The following is an 18384-nucleotide window of genomic DNA, read 5'->3' as shown; positions in this document are numbered from 1 at the left end:
CCGTTCTTCCCATGGTTCCAATGTGAATGGATTGATGGTTTCCAGTTTTCCAGTGTTTCCGTCTCGATTCTTTTCAGCGTGTCTGCGACCTTATATAATGGAGAACGGTGGTTTTTTCTGAATTTCTTGATATGAACTGTACTCCTGCGGAGGGGATTGCTTACTGGTAGGGTGTGCATGTCTGTCAACATCTTCGCAGCTCGTCTCCAGAGCCGGTGTTTCACCGTGACAATGTGAGCCTCCGCTTCCGCTACGCTGGTCGCAACTGCGAGGATTGGCCCGACAATCGCTTGCGCTCCTACCCTTTGTACTCTGTTGATCGGCCCGATGTTTTTATTCTTGAAAGCGTGCATCCAGTCATTGGAGGCATAGTCCACCACCGGGGCCACCGTCGAGGTGAATAACTGCTGTGCTGTTGCTGAGGTTAGACCTCGAAGTCGTCGAAGCTCCATCGCTGCCTCCAGGCCCTTGGACCCTGCTCTCGCGATGTGTTCTTTGTATTTGAGTCTCGTATCCATTATGACGCCAAGAGTCTTAACGTGATCTCTGGGTTCAATAAATTAAGCCCTTTGCCGATATATGATATGTTCTATTCGGTATTATTGCGGAGAGCCCCTCCCCCCCTTGCGTCGGGTTCACGATATTCCGTGCTTATAATTGTTGTGATATGAGGCTGTTGCAGATCAGGAATCAAGCCGAACCATCGGAATTAACTCCGTGGTGTCTATACAGAAGACCAAGTTGATTGGAAATCAACTTGGCTACACGTTGTATATATAGCCTCATCTTTCCTCCTAGAGTAAAATAACACTTCATACCTCTGAACTACAACAATTCGATCTAGCACCGATTATCAGCAGCTGTGCGCAAGGTGGTCGTTCGCCACTCACCGTGCTCATGCCCCAGATGAGATCCCCTGCTACCAGCTGCGAACAGCACCCCGGCCGGACTCGTGGGAAAGGCCGAACCAGGGTTGTGTTTCACTGCCATCCGAGGTCAGCATGGTGTCTGGTGGCTGAGGAGTGGTAGAAACTTGCCGTAAATATAGTCTGGTATCAGTATAGGCAAGCCGGAGATGAGCTAGCGGACGTCGGCTCGATCCCACGTGCACGAGGGTCCGGGAACACTCTGTACTAGGGGGAATGGATGTAGCTATACCTGCCAATGCACGACTCTGGGCAGATCTTCAACTGTGTCAGGGCAAATTACCACTGGACGAGAGATTCATGTTATGTTGTTTGCGACAAACTTCGCCCCGATCTGACAATGACTGCTCTCGCAGCGAGGGGTCTAGGGTAGATCTAAGCCACGGCCTGTCTTATCGCTTGCTCAGCTGCAATCAGAGGTTGAATATCTGGCCTTAAGACTATTGCCAATAGCTCGTTTCAATTTGCTGATTGATGCTCGGGGAAATAGTTGTCTTTTTCTGTGGCCGTCGATTCTCGGCTTCTCTTCGTTGTCGCGGATGCTCTGATGGCTCGCTCAGTCAACAGTGAGGCCGGCTCATGGCCACCGACAAGCCTTCGGATCGGATGTGGGGCAGGGGGTTCATAGCCGTCAGAATATTGCGAGTTACTAATCCATTGACTGTCAACCTTTGCCTGGATAGGGTAATGCCAGAGAGACGAATGAAGACACTTTGGAATATTACCATATGGCTAATCAGAGGGCATCAGGCCTTCATGAATTGGGCTTGCTTACTGCGCCAGGCGAAGTGGCCGTGTCAACCACGTCTTCAGAAACAACAAAGACAAGCGTAGTGAGATTCAGTGGCTTGGCCCATCAGGTTGTTGCAGCTGGTTTAGTTTCGAGGACGAGGGGGGAAGAGGGAGCATAGCTTGATCACGTCGAGGGTAATATTGACATTGGCCCTATGAAAAAAAGAATCATCAGCGATCTTTTTTGAAGAACAGAGAGCCACGAATGGATACCATTCGTACGGAGATTAAAATGCAGTACCCGGGGTTGGGAATGGGTAGGGACAACGCAGTAGGGTGATCTAGGAGACATTGAGCAACTCGCGATAGAAAGTTCGCTATCCTATATAATGCCCCTCAGCACATGATATCTGCTATTAATTTTGCCGTAGTTTTTGGACTCACGTTGTCGGTTATTGCTGTTCACTGCAGGGGATTTCGCGGATGCGGGGCTAATATTGAGCATCCTCCGCGTTAGCATGATTTCAAATGACTGGGCAGCTACACTCACTGTTCGAAGACTCGATTATTGAAAAATGTTAGGCTATTGTGATGTACGAGGTCAGCTCATTTCATTGCATGATTTGGAGGTCAACCAATACCAAGAGTAGCCGCAGAGTCCGATATTCTTTCACCCAGAACCACAAAGAAATGCTTGCGAACGACTGTTTTGCTGGCGAGGAACCGGGTATTTATAGCAATCCAGCCAGGCATTCGGCCTGCGTCAATGAGATCATTATTATGAATTGTGAGGGCTCAAGCTCAAACTACTCTTCAATGATAACTGGCTCAACATTTCGTCATTGATTTAAAGCAGCTCTCAGGGACATTGCATCTTGTTCCCGTTGATCAAGAACATGAAAAAAATATTTCCTGGCTGTTGGTATTGTTTCAACAGTGATGAGGATGCCACAGAAAAGAACCGACGACGGTTATCACCATTCATCACCGTGAATACGCCCTTTATTGTGACGGGTGAGGCGACGAGGTCATGTCATTTCATTTCACTCACCAGTGATGAGCACGTTACTCCACGCGACGAACACCCCATCAAAGACAGGCAAACAGCATGCTATATTACGGCCCTAGATCCCTATAAGCCAAACCGCAGGATTCTTCATTGCCTAACTCGTATATCGGAGAAAATCCATTACGCTTACACATTGATATCTGTCGTGATATGAGGCTGGTGCAGATCAGGAACCAAGCCGAAAAAACGGAATTAATCCCGAAGTATGTATACGAAGAACCAAGTTGATTGGAAACCATCTTGATCTTCTCGTTGTATATATAGTCTCATGTTTCCCTCTGAATAAATACAGTAAGATAATTTATACCTCTGAACTACAACGAAATCCATGCACGGGAAGCTTTGTGAGGGATAACACACCAAGACCATGTCCGACCATAGAGTCGCAATATCTGGTGGCAACTTCGTGTCGAAAAGAACGGTTTCAGTCACTGTCTGATACACATTGATTGCCCTGATGACTGGCCGCCTACTATTATCTGAATCAAAACCCTGAGCATGATCCAAATGTTCATACCACAGCATCTCAAGCCCGTGCTCAATCCGGACAGAACATCGCGCAGCTTACTGTACTTCTAATAGGACGTTGTCTTCAGCCCTTAACTTGCATACCCCAGCACACAATAAAGCGAAATGTTTGGATAAACGGGTTGCTGGAATATTGAAAGACTTGGAATTTCTATCAGTAGCCCTAAAAGTCATCAAAAAGCGCTCCGCTCTCCTGTGGGAGTTTGATACCCGCTTTGCTTGCACTGGAATGTACCCGCAGAAGCACCTCTTTAGCAAGGATGCAGCAGTTTGAAGATGACCTTATAGCGGCACATAGCGTAACGAAGGCAGCACAACTAGTGGTGTTGTGCAGGTCATCTAGTAATGAGAACAATGATATGCTGATCCATTGTAGACAAGAAGGTGTCATACGTCGCAGCCGCCAGTGTAAGCGGTGTTTATTAATAAGCTCAGTGACATGATATGCAGATTGTATGCATATACATCTTGCGTGAGATGCGGTAGCCATTGAAGCTTCGTCAGATCCTATGGGCGCTTTCAGAAAGCGAAAAAGAGTCATGACTATCGAGTAGTAGTATATACTGAATAGAGTTAGCAAGGGTAGCTGGAGTGAAGGGAAGAGCTCACTGGAGATAGAGAACTGCTGGAACCGAACCGTCTTGAACAGCTATGCATGCTGGTATTGTTCCATGCCAACATACTAGACGACCATGTAACTCCTCGGCTCTGATTTGCAGAAAGTATCCCCCAAGACGGATATCCCCAAATAATGCATCAGCCACATCCCAGCTGATCAGGTTCAAAATAGACATCTGATTGAATATGCAGTTCGTATGTACTTGGCATGATGGGGACTGAAGAGGATAAGGGCACCATGTGTTTGTCATGTTACTTTCGCATGGCAGAAGATTCCCCAACGGCTTCCTCATCGTCGGCGGCTTGTGCCACGATAAGGAACTGACCCTGAGTAATGTCAGGAGACTTTCAGTTATGATCTGTGCAGTGATAGACTTACATCGTGCTATTAAATAAACCCCAAGTTATAGTATCCAACACCCTTGCTTTATCCGTATCAAAAGTAATTGAGACGGCATTAGTAACTGTTAATTGATAGGCACCATGTGTAGCTCGTAATAGGTATGTCCAACTCAGTTCAACCTTTCCCATGAAGCTGGCACTGTCAATAGAAAATAGAAGAAAGTTAGAAAGAGACTTGGCTCGCAATACCTAACTAGGAGTAAATTCTCCTTGTAGCTTACGTTGTAAATAATATACCAATAGCTTGCACAGTAGGTAGAGATATCCTACTGCCCTCCTCGTCTAATAAACGATTGGCCTCGTCAAAGAAATGGCCGCCTTTGGAATGGGACTCCCCGGGAACCGCAAAACTTTGGATATAGTTAGAGGAGAACTAAAACATGGTCAGTGAGCTACCCATATACCGGTTTTAGCAAAGCTTGAAGGCAAAAGGGTTCTGAGCATACGCAAGCTTCTGCAAGCATTGCATTGACAAGCAATGGAGAGCAATAGATGCAGCTTTGATTCCCCGCTTGCATATCTCTCAAAAAAAGCTGTTTTTCTATCCAGGTTGAACATGATGGATAATGCCACGTAAACCAAAGTGAAACAAGATGGGACACGAAGTCTTCGTCGTTGGTGATGTTCGTCCATGGGTGTGTCGGTACTTGAAGAACCGGTATGTCTGACAGCCATTCAATATCTAATGCTTTGTGGCGAGTCTTGGCCGTTGGCATCTCTTTTTCTTCTGCTTGGGAGTGCGATTCTTCAAATACTGAGCAATCCCCGGATAGAGATCTTTCGGTGAGCTCTTCAGCGACAAGGATCCGAATTTCGCTAAGGGAGGCATCACTGCGCACGAGAGTAAGTAGGTCTGAAATCCTTTCTCTTTTACCGTCCCGAAAGAGTCTCGAGAACCTTGCTAAAGAGATCACTGTCCTGTTGTAACAGGTCTATCTTGCGTTTGAGAACCAGCTTCCGCCGCTCGTCGGTGTCCATGTCGATAGCGCACTCTATTTGGTGTTTGCGGCATCGCTTACAGGGCGCTACTCCAGAGCACTATTTTTTTTGATCAGTAAGCAGCATGATATCGTTGCAGTGGTACACTACTTTTGCCTTCATCCTTCGGCATTCCGTGCACGCACGTGATGCCTTGGTTATTCTTGAATTCTTGTTGACAAACAGTTCTGAGCGAATTTGCCCTTCAGGAAGCGGGGCGAGCGACTGTAGGCCTTTATTATCAGTCATCGTGATTTCATAATCGAAAAGAAGTGGAAGACTTCTCTCCTTCTTTTAACTTATTTTTTGAAAAAGCCGATGTGGGTCAGAACGGCAGACTGACTGGCAGGGGCCCGATGTGGGCGTTTAGGTCTTACTGAAAACCTGAAATATTGCAAGCCATCCATCATGTGGCTGAGTTCATGCACCGGACAGCCTGGGCCCCTTGGCCAATTTCGACACGTCAAATACGAGGATGTCAGTGCAAATATTACATCGCTCGAGGAAGTGAACGTGGGGCATTACGAGGCGGAGACGATGCGTATAGGGAAGCTTACCACGGAGAGGAAACCAGAAAGGTTGTCAATTTCGAAAAATGGGAGCAAAAAAAGCATGATCGAAGGTATAATGCTGTGTTACAACGGCATGCCAACATTGATGCGACGAGGGCAGTCGTGGTGAGATTTGGTCGTCGGGCGGGCGGTACATGGACGAAGACTGATTATTTTCGCCGGGGTCGTTTTCGTTGGGTGATTTGCCTAATTTTTTCTCAGCGATACGCTGTATCTCCTTAATTCTTGTTTCCGCTGAAGGAAAGCCCACATCGCCATTGCGTTTAAAGCTAGGCTGCTTTCGGTCAATAGAATCTTGATTTGATTTGATTTGAAACCTAGAATGTCCCTCTTTCAATTTCCAATTGGATATATTACAGCGGAAAGATGAATAGTGGTATGGAAAATGCCACAGGGCTTACTTATTGGTAGATCTAGGCCAATCTACAAGCAGACGGAGATCCCACTTATCCTTGTTTTCGGTAAAATATCCATACAGCATCGCCATTCTCGATAGACTTGCAGGAAACAACTGTGACCGTTCAACAAGCAGCAATTGTTTGAGTCTGGCAAATTCACCAATAGTCATCAAAAATCCACGAGTTAAGTTGTTCAAGAGTCTCCAGACATCATTATGTATAGGGTTGAGATTGTAAATGCAGCCCCGGTCATGGAAATAGGGAGAGGCAACGCTCCAGGGTGATTTAGAGAAGATCGAGTGGCTCGCAATAAAACTTTTGCCTTCTTATCTGTGAGTTGTCAGGACAATATGTTACTTTTGGAACTTCCAAAATAAGCGAAACTTATTTTCCCGGCAGCTGCTGCGCCCTGCTTTCTAGCCCGGTCAAAGCGGCTGAGGAGTGTATAGCCGCGATCTATGATAAATAATCAGTATTCAGCTTGTGGGAACCTTTAGAGACCCACTGTGCTCACAGTTTCGAGATTTATGAGGCTACCCAAGGTCTGTTTAAGGGTTTCCGGGAGGAGTGTCGGAGGTGGGACTGGTATTAAGCATCTTCCATGTCAGCATGATTCCAAATAACTGATCAGCTAACTTCACTTACTGTCCGAAGACTTTATTATCGAGCACATGAAGGCTGATGCGATATAGCAGGTCGGTTAAATCACAAAATTGCATAATAATTTGGGGTCAGTCCATATCGAAGTGTTGCTGGCGAAGACGAAAAGCGATCGGTCTTCTTTGCCCCAGAGTGATAAAGGAATGCTTGCGAATCACTGTTCTCCGGGCGAGGGATCGGGTAGTTATAGCATTGCAGCTGGTCGTTCTGCTTACATTGACGCAATGATCATCATAAATTGTGAGGGCATAAACACAGACGACCCTCTAATTGCAGCTGGTTCAGCGTTTCATCATTGATTTAATGCAGCACCAAACGCATAATGTTCTATGTTCAAGCTGTTAGAAGCTACGGTGCAGCTTATGACTGATTCGCACAGCCCACATCTCACCAAAGAGCTCCTTGAATAGTGGGTGAGCTACTAGATCGATCATGTTTAGAACAATTGTCTCTGTCATCGGCCTCGACTTTGCGTATGGCAATGCCCATATCAAGCTCCTGGGAACTAAGTGGACACGGGAAGGCGGGTACTACAAGGAAATGTGAGCCAATCAGTAGCGTGAGTGGCCCATCTGTACACAGACCTTCGGTTGAATGATTGGTTAACACCTGGAGGAGCTTGTGGGTCGTTAATACCAATGCTATCATTGGGTACTATGAATACAATTATATCCGCCAGGAATAATGAGCCAATCGGTACTGCGGACAACCTACAGGCCCCACATACCCTCAGTAGAGATGATTGGTCCAAATTTGGCCATGAGCTCCTAGGAGCTTGGATCCGCATTCTCCGAGGTCACAAGCGTGTTGAAAAGGGGACCCATAGTGGTCGATGGAAGGCCAGCGCAAATGTACCTCGAATCGTGACTACTTGCCGTCTGTTTTCCCATACTGATCATCTCAATCTCATTGGTTGATCGTGGATCGAGAATGACCGAATCTGAGATCCAATATTCGGTGGACCAGTTATTAAAGAGTGGGAAACTTTCCCCGGCCAGCAAATTCTCAAAACGAAGCATGCTTTCCCGGACTTTGGAAGGCCTTTTCCTTTCAGGCAAGCCAAGGAGAATGATTGTCATATCCGTTATATTTCCTAAATGGAGAAATCCGACCTGATACTCCTCCGGCTTCAGATTCGTCAAGTAGGCCGGAGGCTTCACGATAACACTTCCTTTCTCAATGGCAACGAATTTTCCTGCCCTGTCAGGTTTTTTGGAAGGGTGATCTTGTAGCATGATGGTGGACTGCAAGGTAGTGTTGATGCTCTGGCCACAAAGCTTCAATTGCTCCTATTTCCGGACAAGCTCCTCGGTTTTCGAATATAGGAAAGGAAACCTGTTCACAAAAGCTTCAGAGGAGCGATGCATAGGAAGTTGAGGCTTGTCTTTATCAGGATTAGTCTTTTTGTTTGCCAAATCTGGAATAAGATATATCGCATACTGACGGACTTTTTTCGGAAGCGATTGAAGTCGAGTTTTGAGTGTCTATACGATGTTTGTAATCGAGATCCATTTTTTCGTAATCGTCAATACCAGAACGGACCGAAAAGCAATGCGCTGAAGCTGGGATAGACAGACTGGCGATCCAATGGCTTGTATAGGGGGGATAATATATTGTAAAAAAAAAAAAGAAAAACCAAGACACTTATGTGCGAGATGATATACAGCGAGAGAAAAACATTCACGCCGAGCTATGCAGCTATGCAGTAATGGTATGAAGCTTTTCAAATTAGATTCTGAAATTGGATGATGATGGATCATAGTTTAGATCATTCAGTGATGATTCACCTAACACTATGCCGTTGAGACTTGAAATGATTCCACCCGTGCAGCAACCAATGATACACACACACAAATCTCCGCCCCTCTCAACCTCAGGGACGCCAAAGTTCGAAACCTTGGTGATTGTGGAAGCACGTCCCCAGCCTCGCCACGGAACAGCCTTTTTGGGTACCGTCTAGGGGTTGCGTAGGGCTAATCATAGCCATGCGGCCGGCTATGCCATCAATCAAACTTCAGTGCAGTTCTTTAAACCACGGCAGGGCATGCATGATTTCTTTCCGATAGCATTACCGCAGCCTACTCTCTAGGTCATGATACGTACGATAAAAAATCTCAAAGTGGTCCTTTCTATTCGAATTAAAAGACTAGATGTTTTTCTCGTATCTGATCATCAAGTCAATATACCAACCTCTTCTAGGTCATTCGTTGTGCCATAGGTCCGACAGAAACATGGAAGACATTAATATACAACTTTTCTCGGCGGCCACCCCGACAATCTCCTGCCACGCCTTGACATGAAACATTTCCGTGACCACGATGCGATCGGGTTTTGATTGCATAAGTTCAGGGACCCTTTCATATCTTCTTCTAGAGCTTGTATCGAATGTCTGCTCTGAAACACATTTGCAGAGCTAGTGGCCAAATCACGAGTTGTGCAGTCGGCAGATGGCTTGATACCCAACGCAACCAGAGTGATTTTGGGGAGCAGGAGCAGATCTAAGGATAAGAATGTAATTACTGCTTGGAGCAGATGGCACAGGGAGTTTGTGTTCCCTCGCTCGATCGGGATACGTAATCAGAGATGAAAATCATGTGATTTACCTGCCGATGATAGTTATATCTAGAGCTTGCCAAACGCGGGTTTGAGTTGAGTTTTCAATTTCTTTACCCGCCCACGGGCAACCCACCGCAGTTTTTGACCTTGAAGAACCCGCAAAATCTAGTAAAAGATATATCTTTCACTAGTCTTTGTGTTTCAGCCAATGAGATAATGACGTCATTATGTCCAAATTATCGAAACGCGTCATACCTAAACTACAGGAAACTTGAAATGTGATGCGACCGGTGCCAAGAATAAGCGGTCTTCAAGAAGCCGAGAAAGACCATTCGTGAAAAGATCTTGGCCTGAAAAAGTTAAAGGAAGACGAATTCCACGATCATCGGAGTATGGACGTTGCTGATATCATGAATAGTCCGACACGGAAATCTTTTTCGCACGTTTATGAGTTAGATGGGCATGCAAACGTCTCAAATGAAAATAGATCTTACGAAGCAGCTGGCAACAAGCAAATCAGAGCAGAGATGACCAATGTCAGACCAGCTGAGCGAAATTTGAGCAAAATAGCGATCCCACGAGTAAGAGTGACTGCCACGAAAACGAGGTGCAGAATCTCTCACGCTTGCACATCGTGTCAAGGAGACAAAATCAAATGCGACGGTGACCAGCCTCGCTGCGAACACTGTGTGATGTCAGGAAAGCAGTGTCATTATCGCCCAAGAAAGCACCTGCGTATGAAGGGGTAAGGATCCACAGTATCTTTTCAGTCTGAGGGCTTACAATCTCACACAGGGAGCTCGCCAGGCTATCAGCGGAATTATATGATTATAAAGCTACTTTGCAAGCGTTATGCCATTGAGCTGATGACGAGGATTCTAAGCTCATAAAAGGAGTTTTGACCAAATACTCTACTTAATAAATTGTCAAAGTGTCAGTTACGGAATCGAAATATGTGGAAACTAGCATCAATACAGTTACATATATCGTACTTTTCAGGACTGGGAGAAAAGCTTCATTTTTAATACAGTCAGATGCAGTCTTATCTCACTGATATACGGGAGGATTTAGTCCGGCTCATTTCTTGCCATACGAATTTCTACCACTACAAACCAATATATTCTGGTTCTTCTCGGCAATATGCATCAGAAAGATTTAGTTTTATTCAAACTTGTCTTGAACAAACACTGTTTCCCTATAAACCTTCGGAGTAGAAGCCAGTATCGCTCTGATATGCTATACTTTTTATCGGCATTGATGCCATACACATACGAGGCTATGATTTGAAGGAGACTTCTTCACGCGACGGAAACTTGATCTAATATCTATGCGCTGTTTCTGACATTCTAAATTTGAGGCTTTACCGAAGTAACCCAGACTTCTTCGTTCTGGAATGCCTTTTGGAGGTTCATGAAGACCGACTGCAGCCGCCCCATTGAGAGAGCAGAGGGAAATATGGGCGACATTATTAAGTTCTCATTATAGTAGAGAAGATTACATCCAGGCATCCCCTGTATAATCTAATGTTTGATCCAACTACACAAATAGACAGGGTGATTCATCCATCTTTGAGAGGAGCAGCCGTCGCCTAGGGATGCAATCATAATGATGATGTATTATTCGGACTATGGCAGCAAGCCGATGCGCGCTTGTTTCTCCGTCATATCGGCGTGCAAGCGGTGGCTGTTGATGATGATACGCAAGAGGTCAAGTGGTGCAGAATGCACTACGCCAACCTCCGAAATCGATGGTGAAACTGCATTTCTCGAAGAATAAATTTGATTGCAAGCAGCCCGGGACTTTTTCCGATGTTGCGGTTTTGTTCCTGGCCTGTGCAATAGAGGGGGAGACAAGCATGAAAAACGCATAGATTAATGTTAATGGAATAGAAGAAGATGGATGTACAGGCTGCCAGTGCCTACGGTGACTGTTATGCAAATCGAACTCATCGACTTCCAATTGGGGGTGCCGCGCGGGCGCGCGGTCGAAAGCACGGCTCCGAAATCAATGCATTGGGAGTCATCCACGAGAATTGTCCATGACAATATTCTTTTAAATGAAGAGCTCGGACAAGCCTTGATTGTCCACTTTCACCGCTCTGTACTGAACTGTTGTCCAGCTTCAAGCGAACACGAACAGAACAGCAAAGAGACGGTTCTGTCTGGCTGAGCCATTATGTGTTATTCCTTCTCAACGCAGAAATACAATAACGTTAGTGGGTCTTCTGTGGAGTTGGCCACAACTGGAGCAAAGAAAACGTAACACTGAATCTCGGCAGCGCTGGTCAAGTCGGGTATTTAACTGCTTCGCATTGGCCCACTCATTTATGTCACATAGGAAGCGACGAGCAGTCCCGACTTAAATCCCTCGCCGAATGAAGACATGAATCTGTTAGCTTCGAGACCCTTGTATTGAGGACTACCGGCATGGATCCACCATGTAAGTGGCGAGCAGTACATTTCATCCAGGGAATTAACCTTGGCACCGTTCTTCAGCAGAATTCTGGTGGGTCCGAGAGAACCATCCTCTGCGGCCCAAGAGAGAGGTGTTCGTTTATTACGATCAAGATCGTCGACAGGAGCACCGATGTCCAGCAGACCTTGAAGAAGCGCGGTGCAACCTCCAATTGCGGCATAATAAATGAACAACTTCTTATACGGGCCTCTGGGGTTACATATGCCCCTGGGTTGAATCTCGTTGTGTGTTTTATGGATATAATCCATAATGTCTGTTCAATTTTGTTCTTGTCGATCTCTTTCAGATGCTCAAACTCTTTATCAATGATGTTCATGGTAGTGTGTGAGGCCATGGGAGCTTGATTATATTGTATTGTGCTGACTCTGTCGGCAAGAATGATATTCCAGACGGCACCCAAGCTGGGATCGAAAAATTATAAGTTTTGATTTATAGCCTCTAAGATTTGAATCTTGGCATTCACCCTCAAGTTTATGCCTTTTAACTATGCCTATCGGATCTCTGCCTTATTAAAATGGTGTCTGATCCAGGAATGGCTAAACGCACCCTTCAGTTGTACGGCCTACTTCCGAAGACTTCTTCGCCGTAGAATCTTGTTTCCGACTAATAAAGAATTCCTGGACGATGCTGTCAAAAGCCAAAAATTTGCGGAGGTCGAAATAATTATGGAAAGGTGACACTGCTCAACGTGGAAACAACATTGCCACACAAAAATTGAGTCTCGCATGATTGACTCCCGGGGTGATAATTAGGTTAGAAACCGATGCCGTAGAGGGCAGCGACTATTAGTGGCAAGACTCATTAGCAGGCTATATTAGAAGAATTCTGGAACCCGCATAATCATCAGCCAAGATATTGATCCCAGCATGACCGCGAGCTCATCGGTATTAATAGGACACCCAGTACCGATGCTTACAGTAATCTCTTCAGAAGCGGAATTCCAATTGCTACACTCCTACGTATTGATTCTATGAAATAAATGAGCTACGGGAATAAGGGACTGTATCGCTGAGAGGGTAAGTTCAAACTCATAACGCTAACTTTACGACCTAGATTCGCGACCTAGCCTATGGCTTCCCCTGACCTACCACTCGATGGGGACTTTCAGCGGTAAGAGTTCAAGGTACACGAGGAGATATAGTATGTATAGGTTCTAAGTTACGCACACATGGGAGATTTATGAAAACAGCTGAGTCCGAGAAGCACACCCTTTGCTTGCAAAACCTCCTAAGGGACGTTGATCAGACAAAAGATCGTGAAATCCTTTGTTGTTGGCTTTGACAACAAAGCCTTTCCTAAATAAATTTTAAATTTGCGATTACCAAGCTATTGTATGTGATGTTTGGATATTCCCCTTGAGCCAGCACGTGCAGTAAGGCTCTGCAGAAGCGTAACTATCTTGATGATCTCCCATTTCCTAGCTTGGTCTAAGGGAGACACGCCATCATTATCTGGAATCTCGGGCTCCAGATCCGGCAGTTGCGCCAGTTGAAGGATCAGTCTTTTGTTGCTAGTATTTGCTGCATGATACAGTACCAAACAGCCTCTCTGGTCTCACTGATTTACTAGAGTCTTCCAACTCGAACGGAAAAGATCTATGATCTTATTTCTCTTGGGATTCAGGCCGTCGTATGCCATGGTAGCTAGAATAAGTACACTATTTCCCGCGGAATCGAGCTGGTTGACGTTAATGTGTTTGTGATCCAAGAGGATTTGTATTGCAATGGGGCCGTCATATATCACAGCCGGATGAAGTGCATTGTATCCTCAGTCATCTCGAGTGTCTATACTGAGTCGCGGATCTTTCAGAAGGATCCTCAAAATCTCGTATTGTTGATTTCGAGGGGTGTCAGGATTAGAAGTTGGGCTTTCGAACTCCGACCATTTATATTAATGTCATGTCGACACAGTAGCTTTCGGACGGTTGGCGGGTTTCCTTACATAATAGTAAAGGACAGGGCGGCTGAGCCCATTGATCGAAGTGAGCGACATCTACAGAATTTTTGTATGGCAACTGACCAGCCAGAGTCGTAGCTCCTTGCAGGGCTAATATTATCAGACAGGTCAGTAGCTGCCTTGAGTCTTCCTTATGCTTGAATAAGTAGGGGTGACTTACAAATGACAGATGGGTGGTAAGCCATGTTTTCGATAATGATAAGATTATCTTGCTATTCTGTTGTCTCGATGATGAGGATTTGAAGAACGGAGCTCTCGTTGCTGTATTTTGCGATGATTTTTATCCAGCACAAAGACATATAAGGTAGTATTTGTAGCAAGACTTTATTGCGAGTAGCTTTGATCTCAAGAATATTTGATCTGCATTCACATATTTTCACATATGAGCTCCCATAGTTGGTTTGCTCCAATTTTCAGTTCTACTTAGAGCTCATGCCATACAATTATGGACCGCTGTGGTCCTCAAACGAAATTGATTCCGCGGAGCAAGCTGTCTGCTCCTGGGAATATAGCTGTCAAGGGCTCACGTATCTGAAGATGCGGATTGTGTTTTTCGGAGCATTCACAACCAAAAGTAGGAACCCACAAGGTGATCTTAGAGACAAGACTTAGCGCGAGAAAACAAAAAGAAATTAGCTTCCTCTTGTTCATAGTAGCACAGATGAGCCATGTGGGACGGTATCCTGCCCAAATCGTCTATACTGCATGCCAGCCCTGACGCATTTCAACATAGTTCCTAGGAGCTCGATGTAAATATATAAAGGTCTCACGTATCCGTTGATGAGGAGCTTGTCTTCCAAATGAATAATCAATATTAAAGAAAGCTGTAGTCGACTCTAGATACAAGACGTAGTGCGAGGAAGCAAAAGAGAGATGGCTTCCTCGCGTTCAGAGGAACCCAGATAAGCTATGTGGGTCCGTGTCCTCCGCTTAGTGTGTATGACATCCCTGACAGGGTTCCCAGGGCCGTCGCATTAGTCCATAATAGAAAACAGACGCCCATCAGCATCTCGGTGGCCTCTATTAGACGCGGCCCTGCATATCTGGCAAGACCAACACGAGGATGCTGGCATTCCTACAACAGACCCATTAATTCATAGACAAGCCGTTAAGACGCAACAGTCGGCGAGGACACGATGCTCACTGTGGAGCATTTCAGAATCGTCCGCATCATCATCTTCGAGTTCAGCGGCTTGGATAGGTAATCGTCCATGCCGGCCTGGATGCACTTGTCTCGATCACCAAGCATCGCGTGCGCAGTGAGAGCCACGATGGGCGTGCGAGGTAAGTTGTTTACTTCCTCGTATTGCCGGATCTTGCCCGTCGCTTGGAGGCCATCCATGATCGGCATCTGGACGTCCATGAGGATCACATCGTACCGGCGACGCTCGATCTCTGTGACGGCCTGCAGCCCGTTTTCCACGACGGTGACTTTGTGGTTGTACTTTTCCAGGATGCGGACGGCTACTTTCTGGTTGACGTCGTTATCTTCTGCCATAAGGATTTCCAGGCATCCAGGACATTCTGACGGGGCGTGATTCGTACAATCCCCTAGGGCGGGTAATATGCCATTCCAGAGATCGATAGATCGGCAGGGTGTGGTGATGTAGGATGTGATAGCAAGCTCCCTAGCGGATTTAAGTGATAGAGATACCACCGGGCCTATCATTACCAAAGGGATAGGCGAGGAATTTGTGTAGGCGCGCAACTTTGCCGCTATGTCAATAGTCGATACCAAGATCGCGTCGAAGCTGCAAACCCATTTTGCCTGGCATTGGCCCGAGATAAACTGTTTTTCGGTAACGACCACAGGCTCCAGACTAAAGTCAAGCAACATATGAGCAGCAGGGAACCCAGCCACATAACCATCATCAATAAACAGGATCCGGCGGCCTCGGTGGGGGAGTAATTGCTCTGCAAATCCCATTGGGGCTTCGGCAAGCTTCACCCGACAGGTGAAGGAAAATTTGCTGCCGCCACCCATACGCGAGGTGACCCAGATATCTCCTCCCATGAGAGAAACAAGATGCTTTGAAATTGGGAGGCCTAGGCCCGTACCACCGAAACAGCGAGCTGTTGATCCGTCAGCTTGCTGGAACTTGTCGAAGATAAGTCCCAATTTGCTCTCATTGATTCCAATGCCGGGATCCAAGACCGAAAATTCAAATACGGTTTCATCGAGCGGGTATTTGCTGTCCTCGGCGAGCTTGATCGAGACGTGGATTTCGCCACGGTCGGTAAACTTGACAGCATTACCCACCAGGTTCAGTATGATTTGACGCAGGCGATATGCATCCCCGACCAGATAATCGGGCACAGTGTTGTCGACTGTGTAGACCAAGCTCAATGCTTTCTCGCCAGTTTCCACCTCCAGGGCTTTCAACGCACTAAGAACGGTGGACCCCAAGCTAAACGGCATCTTCTCGATAATCACTTGGTTAGCCTCGATCTTGGATAAGTCGAGGATATCATCGATAATGGTCAGAAGGCTATTGGCAAGGCTCTGCACCATGTTAAGAGATTCTCGTACGGTTTGAGGAAGGTCATCTGTGTCCATAGCTAAGCTCGAAAGTCCGATGATTCCATTCATTGGCGTTCGGATCTCATGGCTGGCAATCCCCGTTAGCATCGGTCATGTATGTTTTAGCCAAGATTCCCAAAGGAAAACCACGTACCTCATACTGGCAAGAAACTCTGATTTGCTGCGATTTGCCAACTCTGCTGCCTCGCGGGCAGCGGTGTAGTGCTGGATGCTGTCGCGCAGGCTAGAGATCATCTTGTTGATCTTTTGTTTCAAGTCATCTATTTCGCCTGATGCTGACACGGTGATCAATTCAGTGAATTCACCACTCACTGCTGCTTCCGTAATTTCTCTGAACGCTCGAACCTGCGAGGTGAGGTTGTCTGCCATTGTATTAACATCTTCGCTGATTGACCTCCAAATTCCATAAGGCCCCTCTGCATTCGCCTGCCCGCCGAGCTTGCCTCGGACGCCAACATCCCTCGCCACGCCTTGCAACTCTCTGGTGAAACGCCCGAGGCTGTCAATCATACTGTTGATCGTTTCTTTCAAATTAAGGACTTCGCCTTGGGCGTGAATCTCGATCTTAGTGCTCAAATCACCTCGGGCGACGGCTTGAGTCACTTCGGAGATCTGTCGAACCTGCATCGTGAGGTTCTGAGCCATTGTATTTACATAATCTGTCAGTTCGCGCCAACGGCCTTCGACATTCTCTACTCGGGCTTGTCCGCCTAACACGCCGTCGGTGCCTACTTCACTGGCCACTCGGCTCACTTCGAACGCGAGTTGGTTCAGCCGGTCAACCATCGCATTGATAGTAAGCTTCAGATTCAAGATCTCGCCTTTCACATCAGCAGTCACCTTAATTGTGAGATCACCACGAGCAACGGCGGTCGTCACTTTGGCGATCTCACGGACTTGCTCTGTGAGGTTAGCGGCCATTCGATTAACGTTGGATGTCAGGTTCTTCCATACACCCTCCAGGCCATGAACGACCGCCTGATCACCTAGTGTGCCGTTGGACCCAACGTTGTGGGCGACACGGCTGACCTCAAAAGTGAACTCGCGCAGCTGGTCGACCATCGAGTTGAGAATATTCTTCAACAACAATACCTCGCCCTTGCAGTCCACTTGCACCTTGCGAGTCAGATCACCCTTAGAGACGGCAGTAGTCACCGCGGTGATGTCGCGAATCTGCGTGGTCAGGTTCTTAGACATGGCGTTCAAATTGACGCTGAGCTCCTGCCAGATGCCCTCCATGCCCTCGGTCTTGGCCTGGCCCCCAAGCTCCCCATCAGTACCGACCTTGAGAGTGACCTTGGAGACCTGGCTAAAAATCTGCAGCTGATCCACCATTGTGTTGATCGTCTGCTTGAAGGTCGTGATGTCGGATGACATCTCGAGTGGATCAATGCGCACTCTCTGCGAGAGGTCGCCACACGCCACTTTTGTGATGATATCCCCGATCCCACGCAGATCCTTCTGAAAAGCCTCACTGAGATGGGTCTGTTTGCGAAGTTCCTTTCGGAGATGGGAGTACTCATGTTCGATTTCCGCGACGGACGAATCTGACTCGCGACGATAGATGAGTTCTTCGAGGATGGGAGAGAAGAAATCTCGGGGGACCGAAATCTGGGGGCTCTGCTTGTGCTGCAGGGCTGCTTGAGCCTGGAGAAGGTTTTCATCGCTGACCAAAGCTGGCCAAGCTGACTTCCCCATGGCGTCCATTGTTGACAGTGCAGGACCGACTGAGATGGTAGGTGATCCACTGTCATCCGCTTCGAAGGTTCTTCGTTACACTGCAATGGGGTAGCGATGCATCGTAAAATGGGGGCAATTGTCGAGCCTCGCGCTGCTGGGCGGTCCCGCAGCAATTTGCAGTTGACAGCTGCAGCAGCACTAGACCTCGGATCGAGTCGCGACTTTCTAGGTCCGGTCCAGGTTTAGAACCGCCAAGACCGGTTCCGGTCCCAACTCTTTGAGGTCGCGATCC

The 18384-nt window shown here is 46.9% G+C and overlaps 3 protein-coding genes across 3 annotated transcripts; all 3 read right to left on the bottom strand.

The window, feature by feature from the left end:
* Nucleotides 1–4125: 4125 nt before the first annotated feature.
* N7533_010625 (uncharacterized protein) lies at nt 4126–5253 on the bottom strand (the record flags this gene model as incomplete). Its single annotated transcript, XM_057107275.1, has 3 exons — nt 4126–4200; nt 4878–5106; nt 5150–5253. 3 exons carry the CDS (start codon nt 5251–5253, stop codon nt 4126–4128), a joined length of 408 nt encoding a protein of 135 aa, XP_056956492.1.
* Nucleotides 5254–11763: 6510 nt separating this feature from the next.
* Nucleotides 11764–12162, bottom strand: N7533_010624 (ankyrin repeat domain-containing protein; the record flags this gene model as incomplete). Its single annotated transcript, XM_057107274.1, has 1 exon — nt 11764–12162. The coding sequence occupies one exon, from the start codon at nt 12160–12162 to the stop codon at nt 11764–11766; it is 399 nt and encodes a 132-aa protein (XP_056956491.1).
* A 2816-nt stretch (nt 12163–14978) lies between these two features.
* N7533_010623 (CheY-like superfamily) lies at nt 14979–18119 on the bottom strand (the record flags this gene model as incomplete). The annotated part of the gene is made up of 2 exons (XM_057107273.1): nt 14979–16479; nt 16546–18119. 2 exons carry the CDS (start codon nt 18117–18119, stop codon nt 14979–14981), a joined length of 3075 nt encoding a protein of 1024 aa, XP_056956490.1.
* Between the last annotated feature and the right edge of the window lie 265 nt (nt 18120–18384).

The sequence above is a fragment of the Penicillium manginii genome (genome assembly GCF_028828005.1).
Source record: "Penicillium manginii strain IBT 31320 chromosome Unknown utg000007l:1.0-2284322.0:1.0-2285126.0, whole genome shotgun sequence".
Lineage (NCBI taxonomy): Eukaryota > Fungi > Ascomycota > Eurotiomycetes > Eurotiales > Aspergillaceae > Penicillium > Penicillium manginii.
The sequence above is the reverse complement of the archived record's forward strand: the minus strand, read 5'-3'. Positions and strand labels throughout refer to the sequence as shown.